Source organism: Notamacropus eugenii, chromosome 3 (genome assembly GCF_028372415.1).
Source record: "Notamacropus eugenii isolate mMacEug1 chromosome 3, mMacEug1.pri_v2, whole genome shotgun sequence".
NCBI lineage: Eukaryota > Metazoa > Chordata > Mammalia > Diprotodontia > Macropodidae > Notamacropus > Notamacropus eugenii.
In genome coordinates, this window is record NC_092874.1 from 190,523,241 (window position 1) to 190,545,715 (window position 22,475).

General features: G+C 35.4%; 1 protein-coding gene across 10 annotated transcripts in view; it reads left to right on the forward strand.

The window, feature by feature from the left end:
- Window positions 1–22,475, forward strand: part of EPS8 (EGFR pathway substrate 8, signaling adaptor) — a 249,963-nt gene that overhangs the window by 215,514 nt on the left and 11,974 nt on the right. For all 10 annotated transcript variants that reach the window (XM_072653631.1, XM_072653640.1, XM_072653636.1 and 7 more), the window contains 3 exons: window positions 5,023–5,131; window positions 10,442–10,585; window positions 21,666–21,891. In XM_072653631.1, coding sequence (XP_072509732.1) covers window positions 5,023–5,131; window positions 10,442–10,585; window positions 21,666–21,891 — 479 coding nt within the window. The remainder of the gene's footprint in view (window positions 1–5,022; window positions 5,132–10,441; window positions 10,586–21,665; window positions 21,892–22,475) is intronic.

Below are 22,475 nucleotides of genomic sequence, written 5' to 3' on the forward strand. Positions count from 1 at the left end.
TCAAATGACTAATATAGTAATTTGCAATGTGGGATGGTATGAAATATCTATGTGTAATGTACATATATATATACATACACATGTGACAAGGTAGTAAAAACATTTGTCGATATGATCTCTCAGTGTATTTTGAGATTTTTAAAAAATTTAATCAATGTAAGCAACCAGTCTTTTTTTCTGTTTCTTTAGTAAAGTTAAACAATTATCCAAATGTGGTAACCATAACAACTGATTTCATGTATATTATCTCGTTTGAGCCTCAGTCCTATAAATACTATTATTCCCATTTTATAAATGTGGAATTGCTTGGAGAAGTCATTTGCTTTGTTACAAGGCTAATAAGCAATGGAAGAAGCATTTTAACTTAAGTTTTCTGGACTCCAAGTCCATTTGCTGTGCTACGCTGCTCTCTATTAGCAAATAGCTGGATCAATAGCTAGGAAAAATATACTTTGGGAGTGCTGAAGGTCACTGATGTAGCTCAGGTGCTTGGAATCTTTCAGTTACACTTCTTAGCTATAGTCAGCATTTCAGAGTTATTGTTTCCATGATAGTTTTTTATAAATTTCTTTAAATGCAACATTAGTGATCAATTACCTTCCTAGCATTTGTATTTGGTAGCTCAGTAGAAGATCTTTTGGAAAGATTTTCCATAGTGTTTGTATAATAACAGAAAAATGGTGAATTTAGCCTTTAGCGCAGTATCGTAGGCTCTGACTCATACCACATGGGCTCCAGCTCAGGGGTGACTCCCCGAATTTACTCCTTTTTTCTTCCTTGTCTCATTCAGACTTGTCTCTGGGAAGTCTCAGTTAATAGCTCAAGTATAGCTTATGTATGGAGGTCTCATTCTCAGATCAGTCAATTAAAAAGATTTATTAAGTTTACCTGCTAGGTACCAGACACCATGCAAGAGTCTGAGAATACAAAGATGAAAACGAAACAATTCTTACCCTCAGGGAGCTTGAATTCCACAAGAAGAGACAATATCTACATCAGTAAGCACATACAGTCTATGTACAAAATAAAATAAAGTAATTTAGGGAAGTGAGGTAGTGGGAGCTGGAGGGACAGGGTAGTTAGAAAAGGATTCAGGTGTAAATATTGCTTAAGTCTTGACATTAACAGGACCTTCTAAGAAGCAGAAGTAGGAAAGGAGCATATTAGAGTCAGGAAGCACTGGCCCCACAAAAGCATAGAGATAAAGGAGATCGTCCCAGATGGGTTCCCAGATCCAGTACAACCACTCAGTGTGACAATGCAATTTATAAAGCACAAAGCTGCTTTTATTGAATCCCATGAAAAATATAGACAATACATAAAGGATTCAAAATAGCCCATAAATATTGCTACACTTTTCTCTTTCTGATGAATTCTACCTTTCCTGAAAGTGTCCTCCACACTCATAACACCCCTCCCCGCCCCGGAAGTGTAGCTTCTGCTGGAAAGAAAACGATCTCAAGCTTGCTATAGGAATAATGCTTTACCATTTTAGTGAGTTCCACTTGGCCCCCACAGTCCCCCCCAAAAAAGAAAAGGAAATCCTCAATAGGCTTCTAGCCTTTTGGCGCTATCCCCTCAAAAGGGAAATTAACATTGGACTTCTAGACAAGCAAGCTTTGAAACTGATTTTTTCCTCCAAGAGCCCATACAGGAAGGCAGCCTGTATGCCTTTAGGGTAGTACCCTAAAAGATTTCCTCATCATGAAGGAAATGAACTTAGAAGCAACTAGAGATCAGCCATTTGGTCTATACTGTTCAAATAAATTATGGTAATGATGGATAACAAATTTCAAATATTGCCTCCCCCTCCACATCCCATATTATTCCTTAAACCTCCTTTCAGTTCTTCTAGATCTGGGAGCCATTTGCCCAATTTTCTCCCACCAAGAGGCATCATTGCTCAGCAGCCACCTCTTCTTTCAGTGAAAACTTGAAACCCCTAACTTTCTAACTCAGTTTGACAAAGATGTGGTTTATCCTTCCCCACCTCTGCTATCCAGCAAATAGGCCTTTTCTTAGTAGAAGATTGAATTTGAGGATTAAATTGCCCAGAAACTTTCCTCTCTCCAGAAGGTTAGGTTTAAGGAACATCAGACATTTCCAGAAATCTGGGTTTCGGAAACTAATTATACCAGAGGGTTCCCTTTCCTATAGCTGCTAGCTCTTGGCAGAGAAAATGTACCACTGCCACTCTGAGGCTAGAGGGCCAGAAACAGGTTATAGGAATCCTCTGCTTGGCCAAGAGCACATATGACTTCCATTTGTGTCTGTGCCAAGGCAGCCAGTAGCAGCTCTTCATGGGAAGACAGACTCCCTGCCTCTAGATTCCAAAACCATTCATAACTCTATTTTATTCTTAGTTTGTCCTCCAGAAAAAAATCCTTGGAGGACATGCAAGTAACAAATAAGTAACGAACAGTCTCTTTTATAGCTCAGGAGAAAGAATTGAGCCTTTCCACAATGATCTGTTCCATAGGAGTTCAAGTCAATCATTTCACTCATTGTCCTTCAATTCTGTCCTCCAGGAAGTGCCAGGAGAGCATGTTTATACCTTCCATAGGAAGGTGGAACCAGAAATTCCAAACAAAACCTCACTACTTTAAGGAAACTTCTTGATCAAACCCACACCCTCAGGAGTCTTTAGACTTCTCAACAGGTTCCAATGAGCATAATCTCACCCTTTAGTGGGGAAATTCTCTCAAAGCCCCAAATATAAAATTATCACCTAGTATACCCCAATGAGTTGATCAAAGAACTCCCATAATCATCCCCCAGCATTAGTGTTGTAGAAATTCAAAGATATCTGAAAGATCTTCTCTTGTTTAAAGTTCAAAGAGACATTTAACATCTTGATCACAATTATTGTATAATGCTGTAGAATTTTAATTATGTGCCAAGAATGAAGTGCAGATATTCTCCAAAATCTACTCACTGCGCAGTGAATTTACTTTGCCGCAGTTTGCACCTTGACATTTGAATAATTATTTAGAATCTGGGGAATAATTTTGGAGTTGTTTTTAAACTGCTGATTCAATTTCCTTGACTTTCACATTGAACATAAATATCAAGTTCATTATTCTTGTTCCAAATGAGAAATTGAAATGACATGTTTAGATTCATTATAGATTTTTATATGAAGTCCAGGATAGAACTAAGCATATTTCTAATCGTTATTTTCTAGTTGACAAATATGGTTAGTGTTAATACAGCTGATGATATGGCCCTGCAGAACATTTAATTATTTCTCTGAGGCAGTCTGAAGGCTTAACCTGGCCTTGAAGGATGCTGCTACAGAAGTTTTTTGTTGGGTTTTTTTTTCCTGGTCACAGTCAGAAAACTTCCCAGAGCCTGTCTAACATTTATCTCACCCTTTGTTTGCAATGTGACACACACATAGTTAGCTGTAATAGTTAGATTCCAGGGTAGGAGAAGGGTGCTATAAAGGAGGAGAGATGAGCATTGGAGAGACCATCTTCTCTGCCCAACTTGCATCAAAAGAAATCAACTATGTACCCGTGTAACCTTAAGTATGTTACATAGCTTCTCTGAGACGGATAATAGTAATAGCTAGCATTTACATAGCACTTTAAGATTTGAAAAATGTTTTAGTAATATCTCATTTGCTCCTTACAGACCTGAGAGGATTACATTTTTTACAGATGAGGAAACTGAGGTAGAGAGAGGTTAATTGATTTGCCCAGGATCCATCAACTAGTGTCTATGGCAGAATTTGAACTCAGGTCTTCCTGATTCCAGGCCCAATGCTCTATATATGGTGCTACTTTGCTGTTAACTGTATGGAACTGGTAGACCACTAAAAACCCCAGATCTTTTTCAGATTAGCTATCTGGCCATGTCTGTTTTATCTTGTACTTTTGAAGTGAAATTTTTCAAAAACTACCCACAAGCATAAGGCTCTCTGTTTATCCTGTCACATGTCATCTTTCTGAGTTTGGCATAGTGTCCTTGTCTGTCAAGAATTTTTTTGGATCTTGATTCTGTCATCCGTCATTTTAGCTTTGTGCTTACCTACATGTTTGATAAGCATTGCATCTCTGCCATTCTCTGCATTTATCCCTATTGTTCACAATGATATTAAACAACAGATGACCCAGAACACTCCTCTGGAATACTCTCTCCAAGTTAACATAAAATTATTAAAATTTGGTTCCATCCATTCAACCTACTTTAACTCATCCTGACTGTTACCATTTACCCTACCTCTAACCATCTTTTCACAACAATGGCCCAAGAGACTTTATCAAATGCTTCGCTGGAATCTGAGAAAACTGTGTTTACGGCATTCTCGTGATCAACCAATCTGAAAACTAAAGGGAGCTAAATGTCAGTTGTTAGTAATGATAATAAAACTAATTTGACAAAATGATTTATTATTTTGATCTTTTATTTAATTAAATGAGTTTTTGTTATTTTTCAAAAATCACTTAAAATTTGAAATTCACTTAAACTCTATCCCATTGGTAATTTAATGGAAAGAGAATAGTTCTGTGGTTTTATAGATATGGGGAACTTGCTGATCAGGAAATTCCCTCAATCAATGTAGATTGGTTCCATCTCTATACTTTATAGTTTTACAGAGTAGGCTGATTCTTAGATTATCCCTCTGAAACCCAGATTCCAAATCTAATGTTTTTTAATTCTAGAGCTCTCACATTTGTCGCATCTTACTGTCTTTTAGTTTTACTTTAATATTTCCTGTATTATGGAATGTTTTCAATTTTTCTTCCAGGCTTTTTTTTTCATTATGTCCAAATTCTGTTCTGCCAGAGAATCTCTTCTTTAATTTTTTGCTCTGAGTTAAATATTTTCTGTTTATCTTATCCTCACCTTTTTTTTAGGTCTTCCAAATACTCTTAGGTATTTTGGGTTTTGGGGCCATTTTGTTCTCTTTTCTTGAATTCTAGATGTAGTAGAAAACCTCCAAAAGGTTTTCTTCTGACAACATCTTACCCTCATAGTATTTTCATCCAGAAGTATTTTTTTTTTCATTTCTTTCAGAAATTATGACCTGCTCAAAGCCCCTCCCAAGAAATATGCCAAATCCAAGTATGACTTTGTGGCCAGGAATAGCAGTGAGCTCTCTGTCATGAAGGATGACATATTAGAGGTAATGGTATCTTCAACTCCTTCTACTGTAAATGATAATTATAATAATGGTAACAATGGTAATTGACACATAGCATTCTGGTGTTTGAAAGTCACTTTTATATACTTGTCTGCACCTTGCAACAACCTTGTGAGATCCTAAGTACTATGGGCATTTAAAAAAAAATTATCTCATCATACTGAGGATATAAGAGCAAGTTTAAAGCTGGCTTACCACTGTAAGTATGTGGTTAATTAAACTCTTTATCTTATTTGTTGAACTCCAGTTAGATAAAACTGTCAGTATATGTTGTGCCTTCTCCAGTCTCTTAATGATTTGGGGAGTCAGTTATCTTTGTTCTGCTGCTGAGTGTGAACATATAGGATGAACAGATCTGACAAGATCTCCCATGAGCTATTTGAAATTCAGCTCTAGTAAAAAGTTAACTCGGGTTTTCTCTTTTCCTTACACTTTTTGTGTCCATCCACTTCAAGAAACATTTATTCATTGCCTGTTTTCTAAAAGGCATTGTGCTAGGTGCTGGAATTAAAAGGCAAAAATGAAAAAACCTCTGCTGCCAAGGAATTTATATTCTACTAGGAGAAATAAAAACATGCATTACAGATAAATAAATACAAAGTATATACAAAGCATGAATACAAATAATTTCAAGAGGAAGCCAAGTTAGTACTAATAACTAGGGGGGCGGGGAAGGTCTCTTGTAAGTGGTTGCATCTGAGTTATGCTTTGAAGGAAGTTAGTGGTTCTGTGAACTCAAAGTGAGGACGGACATCATTCCAGACATGAAGGACCACCTCATAGCAAATAAACAGAAACAAACAGTGGAATAAAATGTACAGGGAACAGCTAGCATTTTGATCAGTAGAACATTTGATCAGTAGAACATTTTGATCATAACAGAAATTGTGAAAGGGAGTCTTTTGAAATAAGATTAGAAGAGTAAGTTGGAGCTGTATTGTGAGAGGGCTTTGAGGGTTACATGCGTTATCTTAGAACACAATAAGGAACCTGTAGTCTTTGAGCAGTGAAGTGACCTGGGTCTATTTTAGGAATATCAATTTAGCAACAGTGTGGAGGAGTGATTGGAGAGAGGAGATAATGGAAGCAGAGACCAATCAAGATTCTTTTACTGTTGTCTGAGTAAGAGATAATGATGACTTGAACAAAGGCTGAGTGAATTGAGAAGGGGAGGAAGGCCAAAGATATTGTTGAAGTCAAATCTTACTCAATATCCATCAAGTTGGATACTGAGTAAATACGGGGGAATGGGAGAGAAGGAAGAATCAAAGGTGGCTCCGAGTTCATGAATATGGATGATTGGAAAGTTGGTGGTGTCCTGAATAGATATAAAGAAGTTAGGAGGAGTATGATTTTTGAGGGACAGTACAATGGCTTTTATTTTGGATATATTGGATTTAAGGTGGCCACAGTCCATTCAAATAGCAGCCTAGTCCAGGAGATAGTTAGGCAGTTGTTAGGGCCAAATATGTAGATTTGGAAGTCAGTAGCATAAAAGTAATATTTGTACCCACGGGAAATGAAGACTTGTCCAAGTACATAGAGGAAAAAGGGGCCTTGAATAATGCCTCAGTATAATAATTGGGTGAATTAAAGGGGATTAGTAGGAAAAGTTTGGTAATCCAGCAAAGGAGACTTAGAAGGGGAATTGGGAGGGTGCTGTATTACAGACACTAAGGGAGAGAACATCCAGGAGGAAGAGGTATTCCCAACAGTGTGTGTTTCTCTCCCTTTTTATATGTATGTGTCTCATATGTCCTTCTCCTCTAAGTGTGAGTGGTCTTCAAAACAAAGCATTTCGTTGCTGCTGCTACTGTTTGCAATTGTAATTAGCATGTATTTTGTTCCTGCGGTTCTGATTTCTTTACCTCACTTCGTATAAATCATCCCACTTGATACAGTTTTCTATGCATGCCCAACATTGTCAGAGAAAGAATGCTGGTCTCTTTTAAGTCTGTTCAGACCTAATGTGGAATTTCTTGTACTATCATATGAATATCCCAAAAGTCTGAGTGCAGTTTTAAGATTTAATGACTTTTTAAAATTTCAATAGTCTAAAAATGCTCTCAGACTTTTGGGACATCCTATATATACAAAAACGTTCTAGTAAGTAAATGTGCTTTGCAGTGCATTAATCAAATCATATCACTTTCTACCGATCTCTGTATTCCTAATCTTTGACATTTCTCATAGTGGAATACTATTTTATCACGTTCATATTGTAGCACACAACTTATAACAATACTCTCTTGAGGGAGACTGAGAACTTAATTGACAGCATATATCTCGTGTTTCTGTTTCTGTTGATATCACTCCCATTTGATCATATTTCCTTTTTTAATTAATGGATGCAGCAAGAAGCTTTGTAAACTCTAGAATATAAATTATTTTTTCTAACATATGCATCCAAGTGATTCCACTCTTTTCCTCTCCTCCCCCACCATAGGATCCAGATCCATCCCTGATTTCATTTATTCCAAGGCACTATTTTTGTTAGGCAACTATATGTTGATTCTCCAAGACTGTGGCTTCATTTTTCCTAATGCTGGCTTTGAAGATAAGATATATCTATGTAGAAGTTCTTTTTTTAAAACACAAATGTCATTTATTTAAGTTTTAAATTAATTATCTAATGTGATAAGTAGCAAAGGTTATATGTAAGCCCTAGCAAAACTGTGCTGTACTTGACCAATTAAGTCAAATAACTGATCAGTCCAATGAGGAAATAGGACACAATGTTTATTTGGTATCATGTAGACAAAAAAAGAAACCTCAATAAAGGAGCAATTTTAGCTGAGATAACGAGATGAGATAATATTTGCAAGTCACTTAGCACAGTGCATGGCTAGTAGTAGGCGCTATGTACAAGTTTATTCCTTTTTCTTCCCCTTAAGTGAATTGTTTTCTTTGTCATGGTGAGCTAGCACAATCAGAGAAAGCAGAAGTAAAATGACTTTACAAAGACCATTCAGCTAATCACTATAATGCTCTTTGTGGTAGAGAGATTTATTCATCTCTGGAGAAAATTGAATGGAAATAGGAAGATGTCTTTTTTCTCAGAGGTACATGGTACATATACAAAAACTGACCATGTTCTAGGGCATAAAAACCTCACAATCCAGTGCAGAAAGGCAAAGATCGTCAATGCATCCTTCTCAGGTCATAATGCAATAAAAATTATAAGTAATAAAAGGCTATGGAAAGATAGACCAAAAATTAGTTGGAAACTAAGTAATCTAATCCTGAACAATGAGTGGGTTAAACAACAGTTATAGAAACAATCAATAACTTTATTCAAGAGAATGACAATAATGAGACAACCTACCAAAACTTATGGGATACTACAAAAGCAGTTCTTAAGGAAGTTTTATATCACTGAATGCCTACATGAATAAAATAAAGACCAGATCAGTGAATTGGGCATGCAGCTGAAAAAGCTAGAAAATGAACAAATTGAGATTTATTCAGACTTTGACTAGTTGTATATTTTGGTGTTCAAACTTCTAACCAAGATGGATTGTTTTGTTTGTTTTTGTTTTTTATTTGTTTGCCATCTTGATTTATTGCTGAAAGGGACTTGGAAGACCATCTCCTAAATCAGATCCTCTGACAGAGCACCGTTTCTCACCTGGAGCACTCCTCCCCATCACCTCATCCAATGCATTCTTTCCTTCTCATTAACTCATTAAAATGACACCTCTTCTACAAGCCATTTATTTTATCTGCCACAACCCTTAATTCAAATATGAAATACATTTTAGATTTTTATATTACTTGTATTATTAAATTATTTCACCTGTGCATAATTGCCTAGTCTCTTGCATAACCTTATTTGATACTTTGGCAATTAATCATCATTGATGTTAGATTAGTAAGCTCTAAAAAGAATAGTTTATATGTGTTTAATGCCTTTGAACAATTTGCAATAAGGAACATTAAAAAGTAAATGCCTAATAACAATGAGATAAAGATGATGGAAATTATTATCAGAAATTTTACCAGAGAAACACTCTTAAAGGAATTTTCTGTTTCACCTGCTTATTTTCTGTTTATCTTATCTTCTGTTTATCTTAATTATCATTTTTGGTGTTTTGTTAGCCGAGAGAGAGAGACAGACAGAGAGAGAGAGAGAATAGAAGGGAAGGGAAGGGAAGCGAAGCGAAGGGAAGGGAAGCGAAGTGAAGGGAAGGGAAGGGAACAAAGAGGAATCATTTCCTTTTCAGGAAGCTAATTTGAGAATGTACTCCTATATCTCTTAAGTTTCAAAGTGATTTCTAGGTTCTTCTGTCATTTTGCATTTTTGTACGAAAATCTTGTTTAATTTGAATTGATTTGTGAGGGGATACAGTGGAAAGGGCACTAGATTTAGAGTCAGGGGACCTAGGTTTGGTTTATATGACCCTGGATAGTTCACTTAGTCTCCCCTGAGCCCCACTTATCTTAAAATGGGGGAGAAGGTAGACTCAGTGCTTCCAAGTTTTCTTCACTTCCATATCTATGATCCTGTGATCCTTTGTTCTTGGCTGTTTGTAAACTGCTATCTTGTTAGCATAGTCTTGAAACTTGGTAGTTTTAAAATATGTTTGGGTGAGTTGAATTTCACATTCATCTGTGTTAGCTGCCTATGAAATCTGCCAATTTGTAATCAATCTCTCTTCCGAGATATTTCTTAGAAATGTGTGATTTCTAGAAATATAATGTTTGAATCCTTTTCTTCTCAAAAAAAGGCTTTTGAGAAGCCAAATAATTTTATATTTTCCGATCTTTTTCTGTCCTCCAGATTCTTATCTTTGCACAGCTTTCAAATAATTTTTTTCAGTTGAATAATTTTCTGGCCTGGTATTTCTAGCTTTCTATTCTTTCTGTTATTTTTATTCAATAAAACAATTATATTTTTATTGAAATTATTCCTTTATTTACATTTTCATGAATGCTTCTAAGGTGTGGCATTTCATCACTGTCTTTAGATTCTTAAGTCTTAGTTTTTATTTTATCTTATGTTAGTATTCCTTTAATTTGTATTTTGTCTTGAGAAAATAATAGCATTTATGATCCTGCTATTGGGGGTGTTTCATTTTATTTTCATTCTAGAATTTTTGTTTTAAGTTTCTCTTACCCATAATATTTTGCATTGCATTACAACTTTTTTGCCATCTTTGCCAATTTGCAGGTTAGAAAATAACTTCTATCATGGTTTAAGAAATGAAAAGTCCTCGATTAATATTCTATAATACTACAAAGTAGTCATAGATTAGTGTTAATATTAAAGTGATTTCTTAATTTTCTTGACAGATTCTCGATGATAGAAAACAGTGGTGGAAAGTTCGCAGTGGAAGTGGAGACTCTGGATTTGTGCCAAATAACATTTTAGATATTATGAGACCCCAAGAGCCTGGATTAGGGCGTGTTGATCCACCTTATACTCATACTATACAGGTATCATTCATTTCTTAATCTAATTTTTACCATTTTGTGTGTGGACAAGCTCCAAATTGATCATTATGGTGTAGTAGATACAGAGTTAGGGAAACCTACATTTAATTCTTTTCTCTGTCACTTCTTGATTGTGTGATACTGGAAAAGTTGCTTACTCTCTCAGTCTCCCAAACAACTCTGTAAGACTGCTAGTGGCAGAGAAGGTAACTGTTCTGCATTGGAAGAGGAAGATCCTTGCCATGAGCCACATACAGTAATGAAACACAAATCTAGTCCAAAAAGGAAAGGCAAGACTTAACCACATTTTTGACTCTCAATCACTGAAATTAATTCTGGAACATCTCTTATAGCAGGAAGAGGAAGTGACAGATTTATGCAGAGCATAAATATACACACAGTCACATACATTTCAATTAGGGTAAATAGTCATTGCTCAATGCTTTGGTAATAAATAAATAGCTGTTTCCCTGAAAGCGGTTTTGCTGCATATTTTAGAGAATTAATGCTCTCAACGCCCCTCCATTCCTTCCTGTTTGGGTTTAGGAGTAGGGCTAAGAGGAACATACTTATTTTATAAGAAGATAGGAATATCTATTTAGAGCTGAGAAGCCTGATTAAGACCACCGAGTCAAACCTTATTTTACAAATAAGGAAATTGAAGCCTAGAGAGATTCAGAGTCCAAGAATTCTAATACTCAGATCTGGTTTTCCTATAACCTGTACTCAGCTCTAACCTGCACTAGCTACCAAAGTTTTGTGGCCAGTCTGTGGCCAGTTCTTTGCTTTCTATTTTAAAAATTAAAATGCAACATATGCATAAAATTAATATAGATAGAATGGATAGATATCTATCTTATTAAATCATACCCAAGACCTCTCTGTAACAACTGCATATTCTCACTTATCTAGGGCTACATACTGTCCCTGTAGCTTCAACCCACATTCCTCATTCCTGGGACTTTTGTACTATGGGGCTTTTGATTTACTTATGCCAGGAGCATAATGGCACCCCACTCATGGTCCTTAACACTAACGTGAGTCTTTTGCAAAATTGCCTAGAAAGAGCTATTTTCTTTTAACTCCCTGAAACTTGGCAACAGATTCACATTAGGCCCAAGGATAATGGCATGAACATGTATAGAAAGTATACTGAATGTGTCAGGAAGTAGTTTTGTCTTATTCACAATTTCAGACTTGAAAGTAATATTTTTCCGAACCTGAGATTGTGAAGTTCTTAACATCTTAGTTTATCTACATACTTCTGGATAATTTGCTGATGATATTAAACTTAGAACAAGTGATGCACTTTTTCATTTGTTTGGAGTGACTGGAGATTTCACCATGATTCATGGAATTGACCATATACAATATATAAGATGGAATTCCATATAAGATTGAGTTGACATATAAAATATGTATATTTTGATGAGTAGGTCAAAAATGCTTTTAATCAGGAAAACTGATCTTGAAATGTGTTTATATTTGTCTAAACTATTATATTATTTAATTTTATTTTCGTCATTTGTTGTTAGCTATTAATGCCAAAGAAGGAGTTTGAATTATTTAAGGTATGGGATTATTTACCTTACCTAAAAAAATTTCATTTCTTATAAGACTTTGAATTTAATCTATCTTAGGTTTAGAAATATTTTTCTTTAAAAAAAAGAGAACAATAATTAACATAGCAAGTTTCCAACTGTTTGCCTTTAGGATGTTATTGCTGTGATGTAAACCTTATTTCATCTTCTGGATGCCTTAGCTTCTTGGCTTATTTTTAAGATCATGTTGACTTGCCTAACCAGTAACTGAGTATTTTTGCTTCAGCAGAACTTCTGTCTGCACTTTTGACTGATTTGGCTTGTTTTTTATTTGTTTAACCTCATGGTTTATAAGAAGAAGCACTGCACGGAAAAGATTCTCCCAGTGGATATTTGTGTTTATTTGTGTTTGTGCATGTGCGTGAGCATGTGTATAGGCATGCACAGACCAAGGGCTTCCATTTGTAGTGATAAGTATATCTATCTGGTGTAGCTAGATAGATATAGTTATAGTTCTCTATTAGAGGCTTTTTCCCTTCTTTGGTGTGTGATAACTAGGGGTGGGCAAACTTTGGCAAAGTAACACCCTCCAATAAATATGTCAACAAATATGAAAGCATCTATATGCCAAGTACACATAAGACAACTGATTGAGAGTATAAGTTCATATTCCAAATCTCTTTCTTTATCCTAACTTTTTTTAAGGTGCGTATTAGACAAGATGATTTTTAATGGTCCTTCTTGCCTTTAAATCCAGATTTCTGCTTTTCAAGATCCCCCAATCTTCTCATTTTGCTTTTCAGTCTGGTTTGACCCTATACTTCTGTGTTCCCGCTAGTATCATAAAACAACTTTTCAATTGAAAATATATTTCTGCTTGCAGTTGGTCCAGACATATTCATACAAAGGACTGGAAGGCATTTGCTAGACAATTTCCTTCCTCTAAGCAGAACCGTAACTTAAACTACAGCCCTTATTTGGAGTTTCTGTAAATAACTTCTCATATTCACAAGCAATTTTGATATAGCTAAGAGATTTTTAAAATTTGAAAGCTTTATCTTTCTTCTCTGAAAATAAATGTATGTTTTCTTTGAGAGTTGCCCATTCCTAGTTATTTCTTTTTAAATTTTTCAATAGGATTTAACTTAGTTATGGACATTTATGTTTGCAATTGTGCATGTAGTGATGGATAAAAAAGTGTGTTGAAACTCTGTGTGTGTGTGTGTGTGTGTGTGTGTGTGTGTGTGTAGAGGTGAGGAATTTTGTTGTTATTTTAGGATTAAACCTTACTTTTAAAAAGTAATTGCTTTGTTGTAAGATTAGGTTCATTCATTCTGTCTGTCCCTCTGTCTTTCTCACTTTCTTCTTTCATATATTTTGAAGCTCAAAGAGTCTCCGTTTATGTTAGAGACTTGTGTGAGCATGCCGGTTTTACTCTGATTAGGCTAAGATTTGGAATGGCCTTCTTGAAACTGAGGCAGCACTGAAATTGTTTTGTGAATTTCACAGACTGATTTAATTCCAATAATACAAAGAGCAATGTATGGTAGTAAGCAGTTACATAAATCATTTTGCCACCCTGATTTCCCTTAGAAGTGATAACATAAATCCACAACTGAAAGGAAACTCAGAGGCTAGCAAGTCTCTCTCCCCCATTCCATTTTACAAATGAGGAAACTGGGACTCAGGAAGGGTAAATGACCTAGCCAAAGTCACACAGGTGACAGGAGTAAGCATCAGAGACAAACCCAGGCTCCCCTGAATGTAGGCCATGTCCTTTCTCCCATTCTATATAAAATCATTATTTTCTAAACTCTTCAGCATAAATTACTCATCTTAACTGATTATACATAGGCTTTTCTAAAAGATAGACTCATTGCTCTCAGTGAGCTTAAATCATAAACGCAAGTTGAAAATAAATAGAATAATTCCAAATCCAAAGTAAGGTATTAGCATATTATTTTGGGAATGGATTATGATAGTGTTTATTATGGGTACTGTCTTTTTCTGTCAGGACTATCACCTACTTTGGCCTAAATTATGGCTCTTAACCTGGGGTCCATGAATTTGGTTTTTTTTAAATTTTTGACAGATTTATTTAAATATACCTGCTTTCTCTTATAACCCTATGTATCTTATGCATTTTAAAACATTAATCTGAGGAATCCATAGGCTTCATCAGACGGTCAAAGGTATCCCTAACGCACCCAGAAAGGTCTCAATTGATGAAACAAAACACCTGCAGTTCATTGTAGTGCAGTGACAAGATTTCAGGCATATTATTGATAAACCACTGAAGCTAGACTCCTCAACCAGTGGATCTGAATTTACTGATACACAGAGAAGTTTTTAGGGAAGCTAGGTGGTGTAATGTATAGAGTGCTAGACCTAGAGTCAGAAAGACATCTTCATGGTTCAAATCTGACCTCAAATGAGTATGACCCTGAGCAAACCACTTAGCCCTATTTGCCTCAGTTTCCTCATCTGTAAAAAATGAGCCAGAGAAGGAAATGGCAAACTACTCCAGTATCTTTGCCAAGAAAATCCCAAATGGGGTCACAAAGAGTCAGATGCAACTGAAACTAATGAACAGCAACAACAGGAAAAGCTCTAATCCAGTAGACCTCCATATTGGTCTCTACCATTGCCTTCTAAATCTGCCAGATGCTAATTTTCCTATCAAGCAAGCAAGGGGATCTATTTGGGCAAGTCAGCTTCCTCTCTGGTCCTCAGTTTTCTCCTCTAATAAAATAAGAGATTGGATCAGACCATTTCTAAGGGCCTTTTCAGCGCTGAAATGCTGGGGGTCCATGTTCTCAAAGCTCCAAGGAAAAGTAATTGCTCCCCAGAAAAAGACTTGGGGAACCTGTACTGAAAAAACAAAAGCAAACCCTCTAGGTAATAGTCTATTGATTAGTGTTTATTTATATGCATCAAAAATAATAATTCTTTTATGTCTAAGTATTTGAGATGATCTAATGTGGAAGAGGGATTGTATCATTCAGCTTGACTCCAGAGACCCAAACTATAATTATGGATAAAAGTTCAAAGAGAAATAGTTTTAGGCTTTGATATAAGAAACGACAATTTGCATCGACCACATTTGGAATGAGTTACTTTGGAACTTTGCTAGAGGTCTTCTAAGCAGAAGCTGAATGATCACTTGACAACAGTGCTATATGGCGTACACATTATGGATGGGTTGGATTAGCTGGTTCCTCTGAGTCCCTTCCATTTCATAGTTTCCATGAAATCACATCATGTGACCACTTACTCTGTTGGGACGTAACACTGACCTTGGGTTCATTCCTGGTACTTCCAAAAAATTTAGAGAAAGAGAAAAAAACTCATACAGTAATATCAATAAAGGCAGTGACAGTTTGAGGAGGAAAGGCAGTCAGCACAGTACTTTGTCTAACAGAATGATATCAATGGAAAAGGTATTGGAATTGGAGATGGAAGTGACTCTGCTATAAGCTAATTGTCCAACTGTGGGCAATTCACCTCATTACTTAGTAACGTAATTTCTCATTACAAGCTACTTTTCAGACTCTTAATTTCTCCTTTCAGACTCCTATTACATGAGTTAGAATGACCACATCTAGAATTCTTTGAATGTAAGCCTCAATTTTTCAGGGATGGAAATTCCTGAAAATTAGAGTATAATATGAAATTGGTTAAGTAAGGTGACTTTCACCTTTGAAAATGGGTGGGTTAAATGAGTTGCATCTATTCAACCCATGCATTTCACATGGAGAAAAAAATAGTTTATGAACCTATTGTTTACAATTTTATGAGAAATTACTTTTCAATATAAACAGCCTTGTCTTTAGCAAAGTTTACTCAAAGAAAAAGCTTATGCTCACTCATGATTTTGCTCCAGATAAAATTATGTATTAGTTCCTTTTTTTTGCCCCTCTCAGTGACACCTTCACGTTAAATATTGCTCTCAGACTCTTTTATCCTCCTGCCTGCCTCATAGAAGCTTTTTCTCAGAAAACGATCTGATGTCATATTTCAGTTACATGTTAGCATGAATTGGTATGTCTATGTGGTTCCATTTCCCATGTCTTTTACATTTCAAGCCTTTCCTTTAATTGTGGAGAAAAAAGGCTTGTCTTTACATTGTTTTTCTCTCTAGAAATTTTAAGCATCAACTAGAATTTTTGACAGATATTTCAAGGTGTGGAGGGGGTGGGGACAGAGAAAGAGAGGTGGCCTTTCTTATACTCATGGAATATAAACTGAGTTTCCTTTGTCTTAATGGCACTAGGTAATGTTCAATTTGTTGAAAGTGATACAAATGACTACTGCGTGCAAAGCATTATGAATAAAGAGGCAAACATCAAGACAGTCCTTGGTCCAAAGGAGCTTTTATTCTATTGAGAAGTATCACTGTACATAGATAAGTAAATATAAAATAATTTGAGGAGAGAGAAGTCACTAATAATTAGTTGCAACATTCGTGGGTTGTTAGTTGTTGCAGATACCTGGTGATGTTAGAACTCTACCATATCAAACTCGCTCTTATTGCTTGCTTGGGTAATCACTTTCTGTCTTTCAGATGCATCATTCTTCTTTTCTGACCTATTCTATAATTTTATGGCTTTCTGTCTCTGGAAAGATGTTTGAATATTAGTTCATTCCTGAACCATTTTCCTACTTCACATACTAAGTTGCAACAACACTTCAGTTTCAGATATGGAAAGTCCATATAATTTTTTTGCTGGTTGGATGATTGTAATTTAGAGGGTTGACAGTTTCCAAATTCTATTACCAGTATACAATCCCATATAGTCAAGTTTTCTGTTTGGAACTCATTGACCCTGGTGTTTCAGCAATGAAGATGCAAGCTGTCGGGCAATGAGCTTTACAGGTTCCGAAAAATGTAACTAACTTTAATCCTTAAAAACATGAAAATAAAAACTAAAATAAGAATGCCTTCTCTAACAAAGTATGCATTTCCTAACTCATAAGTTATAGGAAAGGAAGAATAAGATGGAAGCCCATTTTATTTTATTATTCAATGACTTAAACCTAAAACCTAAGCTAATAGTACTTTAAAGACACAACCAAACAGGGCCCATCTTCATGTTTGTTTCAGTTTGCCATGGTAGGTAATAGTAATGAGGACCAATCAGAAAAGCTTCAGTATTAATTTTTTTGGTTACCGGACAAGGAATACATAATTTCATTAGCTGAACAAACAGACAATACTCCACAAAGTAACACTTTGTATTTTCACAATGATCATATTATTTTGTTTCCCCATTGTCTCGATTTTCTCATCTCATGTGTATGATTTGCTTCATTTTCCTAATAGCAATTACTTGGAGAGCTGTCTGAGGTAATGCATGTTCCCTTCATGATCATCTGTTTTTAAGCTATGTGGTTGGATTCATCCTCCAGCTTTTCATCACTTGATATGTGCCAACTAGGTTTAATTTTTAGAGCAGAGTCTTCACCTCTTCCAGATTTTTAGGACAAGAGCTTATAATTCATAGTACCTTTAAATTTTACAAAGCAGTCTTTGTTTGTGTCTGCATTGTTTTTGCTTACACAATTTATTCTCAACGTGCAGTTTTTCTTCTTAATCAGAGTTCTGTATACACCTCTCTGGACCTTGGTTTACATTCTTAGAAAGCTTCACTAATATCAGAGTCTTGTTTGAATTATTAAGAGATATCTAATATTACACCATAATCAGTGATAAAAAGCAGTTAGATTCTGTTCCAGTTCTTCAGCAATACTACAGACAGAGCACTTTGCTAGCAGTTGGGTGACCTACAATTTATTGCATCAGATTTTCCTCATTTTCCTAAGAATTCTGCCCCTTAAAATGAAAGATTACTCTAACCACCTAGAACATTTTTATGGGTAGTTTGTTTGGAAAGAGGGGCAACTCGATGGCACAGAGGATAGAGCACAGGCCTAGAGGCAAGAGGACTTGAATTCAAATCTGACCTCAAACACATAAACTCTGTGACCCTGGGTAAGTCACTTAGCCTTGTTTACCTCAGTTTCCTCATCTGTAAAATGAGCTGGAGAAGGAAATGGCAAACCAGTCTAGTATCTTTGCCAAGAAAACCCCAAATGAGGTCATAGGGTCAGACATGACTGAAATGACTGAACCATAACAAATGTTTGGAGAGAAACGATGGAAAGATTGTGTTCTTAGGGAGGATTTTATTTGCTTCCTAGTTTTAAGTACCCTTGAGAAAAAAAAATATTCTAGGCACCTGATATATTTTACAGCAGAGGTGTCAAAATATGCAACCCACAGTACTCCCAAGTGATCCTGAACCAGATTAAATTGTAATTGGTAAATATTGAACAAAATGAGTAAAAATATAATAAAACATATTACATTTTAAATATTGAAATATAGAATATGTAAATATTAAAATACTGCATTTTAAAACTAAGATGTTATGTGGCCCAGTACAGATTACTGAGCCTCATTTTCATTCGAGTTTGATACTTCTGCTTTACAGAATTGAAATTCATGAGGGCTCAAAGCTGTTCACATCTGTGACAAGGGGAGAATAAGAGAAAGGGAGATGAATAAAAAGAGAAAAGAAAGAAAAGGGGGAGAAAAAAAGGGTAAAGGGTAGTTTAATAAAGTAAATACTGGCACACTTTTCTCTCCCAACTCACACTCCCAGCCAAGGTCAAACAACCTTTGTTTATTTTTCATAATAAACAACCTTGGCTATTGTTCTAAGTGGGAAAAGAGGATGAGTTGGATGTAAATGGGGAAAGGGTGGCAGTTTTTTGTGATTTTTTTCTTACTTTGATATGGAAAATTGGTATATACAAAAAAAGACAGTGTTAGACAAATGTAATCATTTTCAAATATTTTTTAATGTAGATTTTTCCTTTGGAACAAAATAAACCACTTTTTAAAGAAAACAGCTATTTCCCTTACTTGTGGAAGGTGCTGTTTAATGTGTGATTACATATACCTCTTTCTTTTCTTACGTAGCCCTTAACCCCCTCACACCTTCCTAGACTTTCCCCTTCCCCTTCAGTCTACCTGGTAGTTTCATTATGAAACAAGACCAGATGCTTGGGACAAAAAGATTTTAGAATAGCTTCCTTCATACTTAGCTGTGACAATGACACACAGTATGTTCAATTTTGTTTTGTTTTGTTTTATGAAATCACTTAAAGGATAGCAAAACACTAGTGGTTCTTGCTTTTGTGATAGGAGAAAATGCAAATGCATTGTAGCATTCATATCAATGAGCATTTCTGAGTTTGAGCTCGAAAAAGACTTTCATCTTTAACATTTCTTAAAGTAGGTAGATGGCACAATGGATAGAGCAGAGCACCTAAAATCCAGGAGACCAGAGTTCAAATCAGATTCTTATTAGCTGTGTGACTATGAGCAAGGCACTCAATGTCTTTCTGCCTCAATTTCTTCTTCTGAAACATGGGGATAAAAATGACACCTACTTCCCAGATTTTTGTGAGGATGAAAAGAGATATTTCTAAAAACCTTTGAAAACCTTAAAGCACTTATGTACGTGATAGCTATTATTATTTTTGCTTCAGAAATATTTGTGAGCATAACAACTCATTTAATTATGTGTATTAGATTTTCATGTTAAAGGGGTATCTTATATCCCTTGGATTTTTTGTTTATAAATAATTGATTTTGGTAGTGTTTGCCATTCACACTTCTGTATTTTAATTGCTTTACCTATTGGCACAAATATAAAAGAATTGTTTGTTTTTAGTAGAGTTGGGATGTTCCTCCTTATTACACATTTAGCATTTCTTGAATTTGAATGCTTTTATTTATAAAGAACAATGTAAACCTGAGTACTGTACATATTGTTTCCTGCTTTGATTTCCATTCTTTAATTCTATCTTTCCTCCCTTTTTTTTTTTTTTTTTGCAAGACAGTTGGAGTTAAGTTTACAGCTAGTAAGTGTCAAGTGTTCTGGTCTGAGACTGGATTTGAACTCAGGTTCTCCTGACTCCAGGACTGGTGCTCCACCTAGATGCCCCACCTTTTCTTTACCCATTGGCTTATGAATGGCCACTTTTAGAGTAATACCATAAAATTAAAAGATTCACTCCTAAATGAGGATTCCAAAGTGCAACTGTGAAGAAAATGTTAGTAAGGGTTAATGTGGTCATTTTCTGGATCAAATTTAAATGCCACAGTGGGTTATGTGCATTTTTAATTCCCTTATCCTTTGTTAAAATATTCAATTTTGTCTTATATTTGTGCCAATACAGTATTGACAGCAAATGTGCTTCTGCTAGAATTGTCAAATTTTTCAAGATGTCAACTGGAATTTCCTTTTACAACTCATGGTATCTATACTTACCCTGAAGTTTACCTCTGATATTTCAGTAATGTGAGATATCTTAGAATATTGAAAAAGGTAGCTTTTGAAAATTTGGGGTATATAAATGTGCATAGTGCATTTGTCAATTAATTGAAATTATTTCTATTTAGGTATAGCATTTTGACTACATTTTCCCAGTCACTGTAATAGTTTTAGATTGGTATTTTTACTCAAACTAATCTAAACATTACACATATACCAAATCTAAATTTTTATATGCAAATTTCCATACTAATATTTCTATTTATAAGCCATTATCACAAGTATGAAGATAAAGACTATTATAAATATAACTTGACTTTCCAAAATATTACCTTTTTTAATAAGGAGAAAGGGAGATCACTTCAAAAATAGCAGCCTACCATAAGTAGCGTTTTATTTTTAAAGAAGATTCCACTGATCGCCTGAAAGCAATATCATCCTGTCCTTGAATAGAGGAGAGGGTGTGAAGTCATTCAGATATCTGAATTTATATCTTCATCTATAGCACATCATTGTTTAAAATGAAAAATATGTACTGTAATGTTATTTTACTGCTGCAGTGGTATTGACTTTTGAATGACTATTAGGGTAATTGATACATTGACCAGTGTATATTTCATCTAGGTTGGATCAATTTGAGTAAACTGATGTGTAAGGCCTTTTAATATTCTTGAAATTTTTGTATTTATTGGAAATTTAATATTATGGTAGTAATTTGGGCTTTAACATTGTGCTATAAATAAAGTCCTTTATCAAGATAAAACCTATGGCTTTTGGAAACAGTGTCTGCAGTCGCAAGATATTAAAAATGATATATCCAATGATTTTTTATTGAAGGAATTTTATGGGACAGCTAGTTGGTACAGTGGAGAGAGTGCTGGACCTGGAGTCAGAATGACCTGAGTTCAACTCTGACTTCTGATACGAGCTGTATGACCCTGGCGAGTCACTTAACCTCTGCCTCAGTTTCCTCACCTGTAAATGGAGATAATAGCATCTACCTCCTAGAGTTGTTGTGATGATCAAATGACATAGTAATTGTAAAGTACTTAGCACAGTGCCTAGCATATAATAAGCCCTGTATAAATGTTAGCTATATATAGCTACATCAAAATTTATAGTTTTTTTTTTCTTTTTTAAAGCTGGCTTTTACTTTAATCTTTGCTGGTAAACTAATAATTATTTGCCTCTATTTAGAAACAAAGGATGGACTATGGTCCCAGACCTACTGATACTCCTTCAGCTCCTTCTCCTCCTCCTCCAGTACCAGTATCAGCCCCTGTCCCTCTTCCACCATCTGCACCAGCTCCTGTTAATGTGTCAAAGGTACCAGCAAATATAACCCGCCAGAACAGCAACTCCAGTGAGAGTGGAAGCAGTATTGTCCGGGACAGTCAGAGACATAAACAACTTCCTGTCGATCGTAAGTTTCCGAAAGTGGAGGGAAACTATCCACTGTTTATTCAATGATTTAAATGCATTCTCAGTTTTATTACAAGTGAAGCATTTTTAACATAAATATGTTTCTGATCGTAATAGTTAATAATATAATATGATCGTTACTAATGTATTAGTATAATTTTCAAATAATTAGAAAAACCTATTTAAGAATCACATTATCTCAGTGTTGAAAGGAACCTCTACCCTCGTATTTGAGGACTTCAGTATGCATGTTTAGATCCTCTCAAGCACTCTGGCAACTTAGGTCATCAGCCTCTTTACCTGCCCAAATCAGTATCTCTGTTCTGCTTCAAATGCACATCGTGACGTAAACTATATTGTATTCTTCATTCAGGCTCAGGCGCTCTGAAATTTCCATATTCCATCACTTCCTATTTTTTCCATTTGTCGCTGGGCCTCATTCACATTTAAGTTATTCTTTCTCTTCACCTTTGCCCCCCTGTCCGTCTATCCCTGTGTCTGTTTGTCCATCACCCCGGCTCAGGCTTCATTTCCCTCCCTTTCCAATCTTGATCCTATAGTTAAATTGTCAACTATAATCTGTCT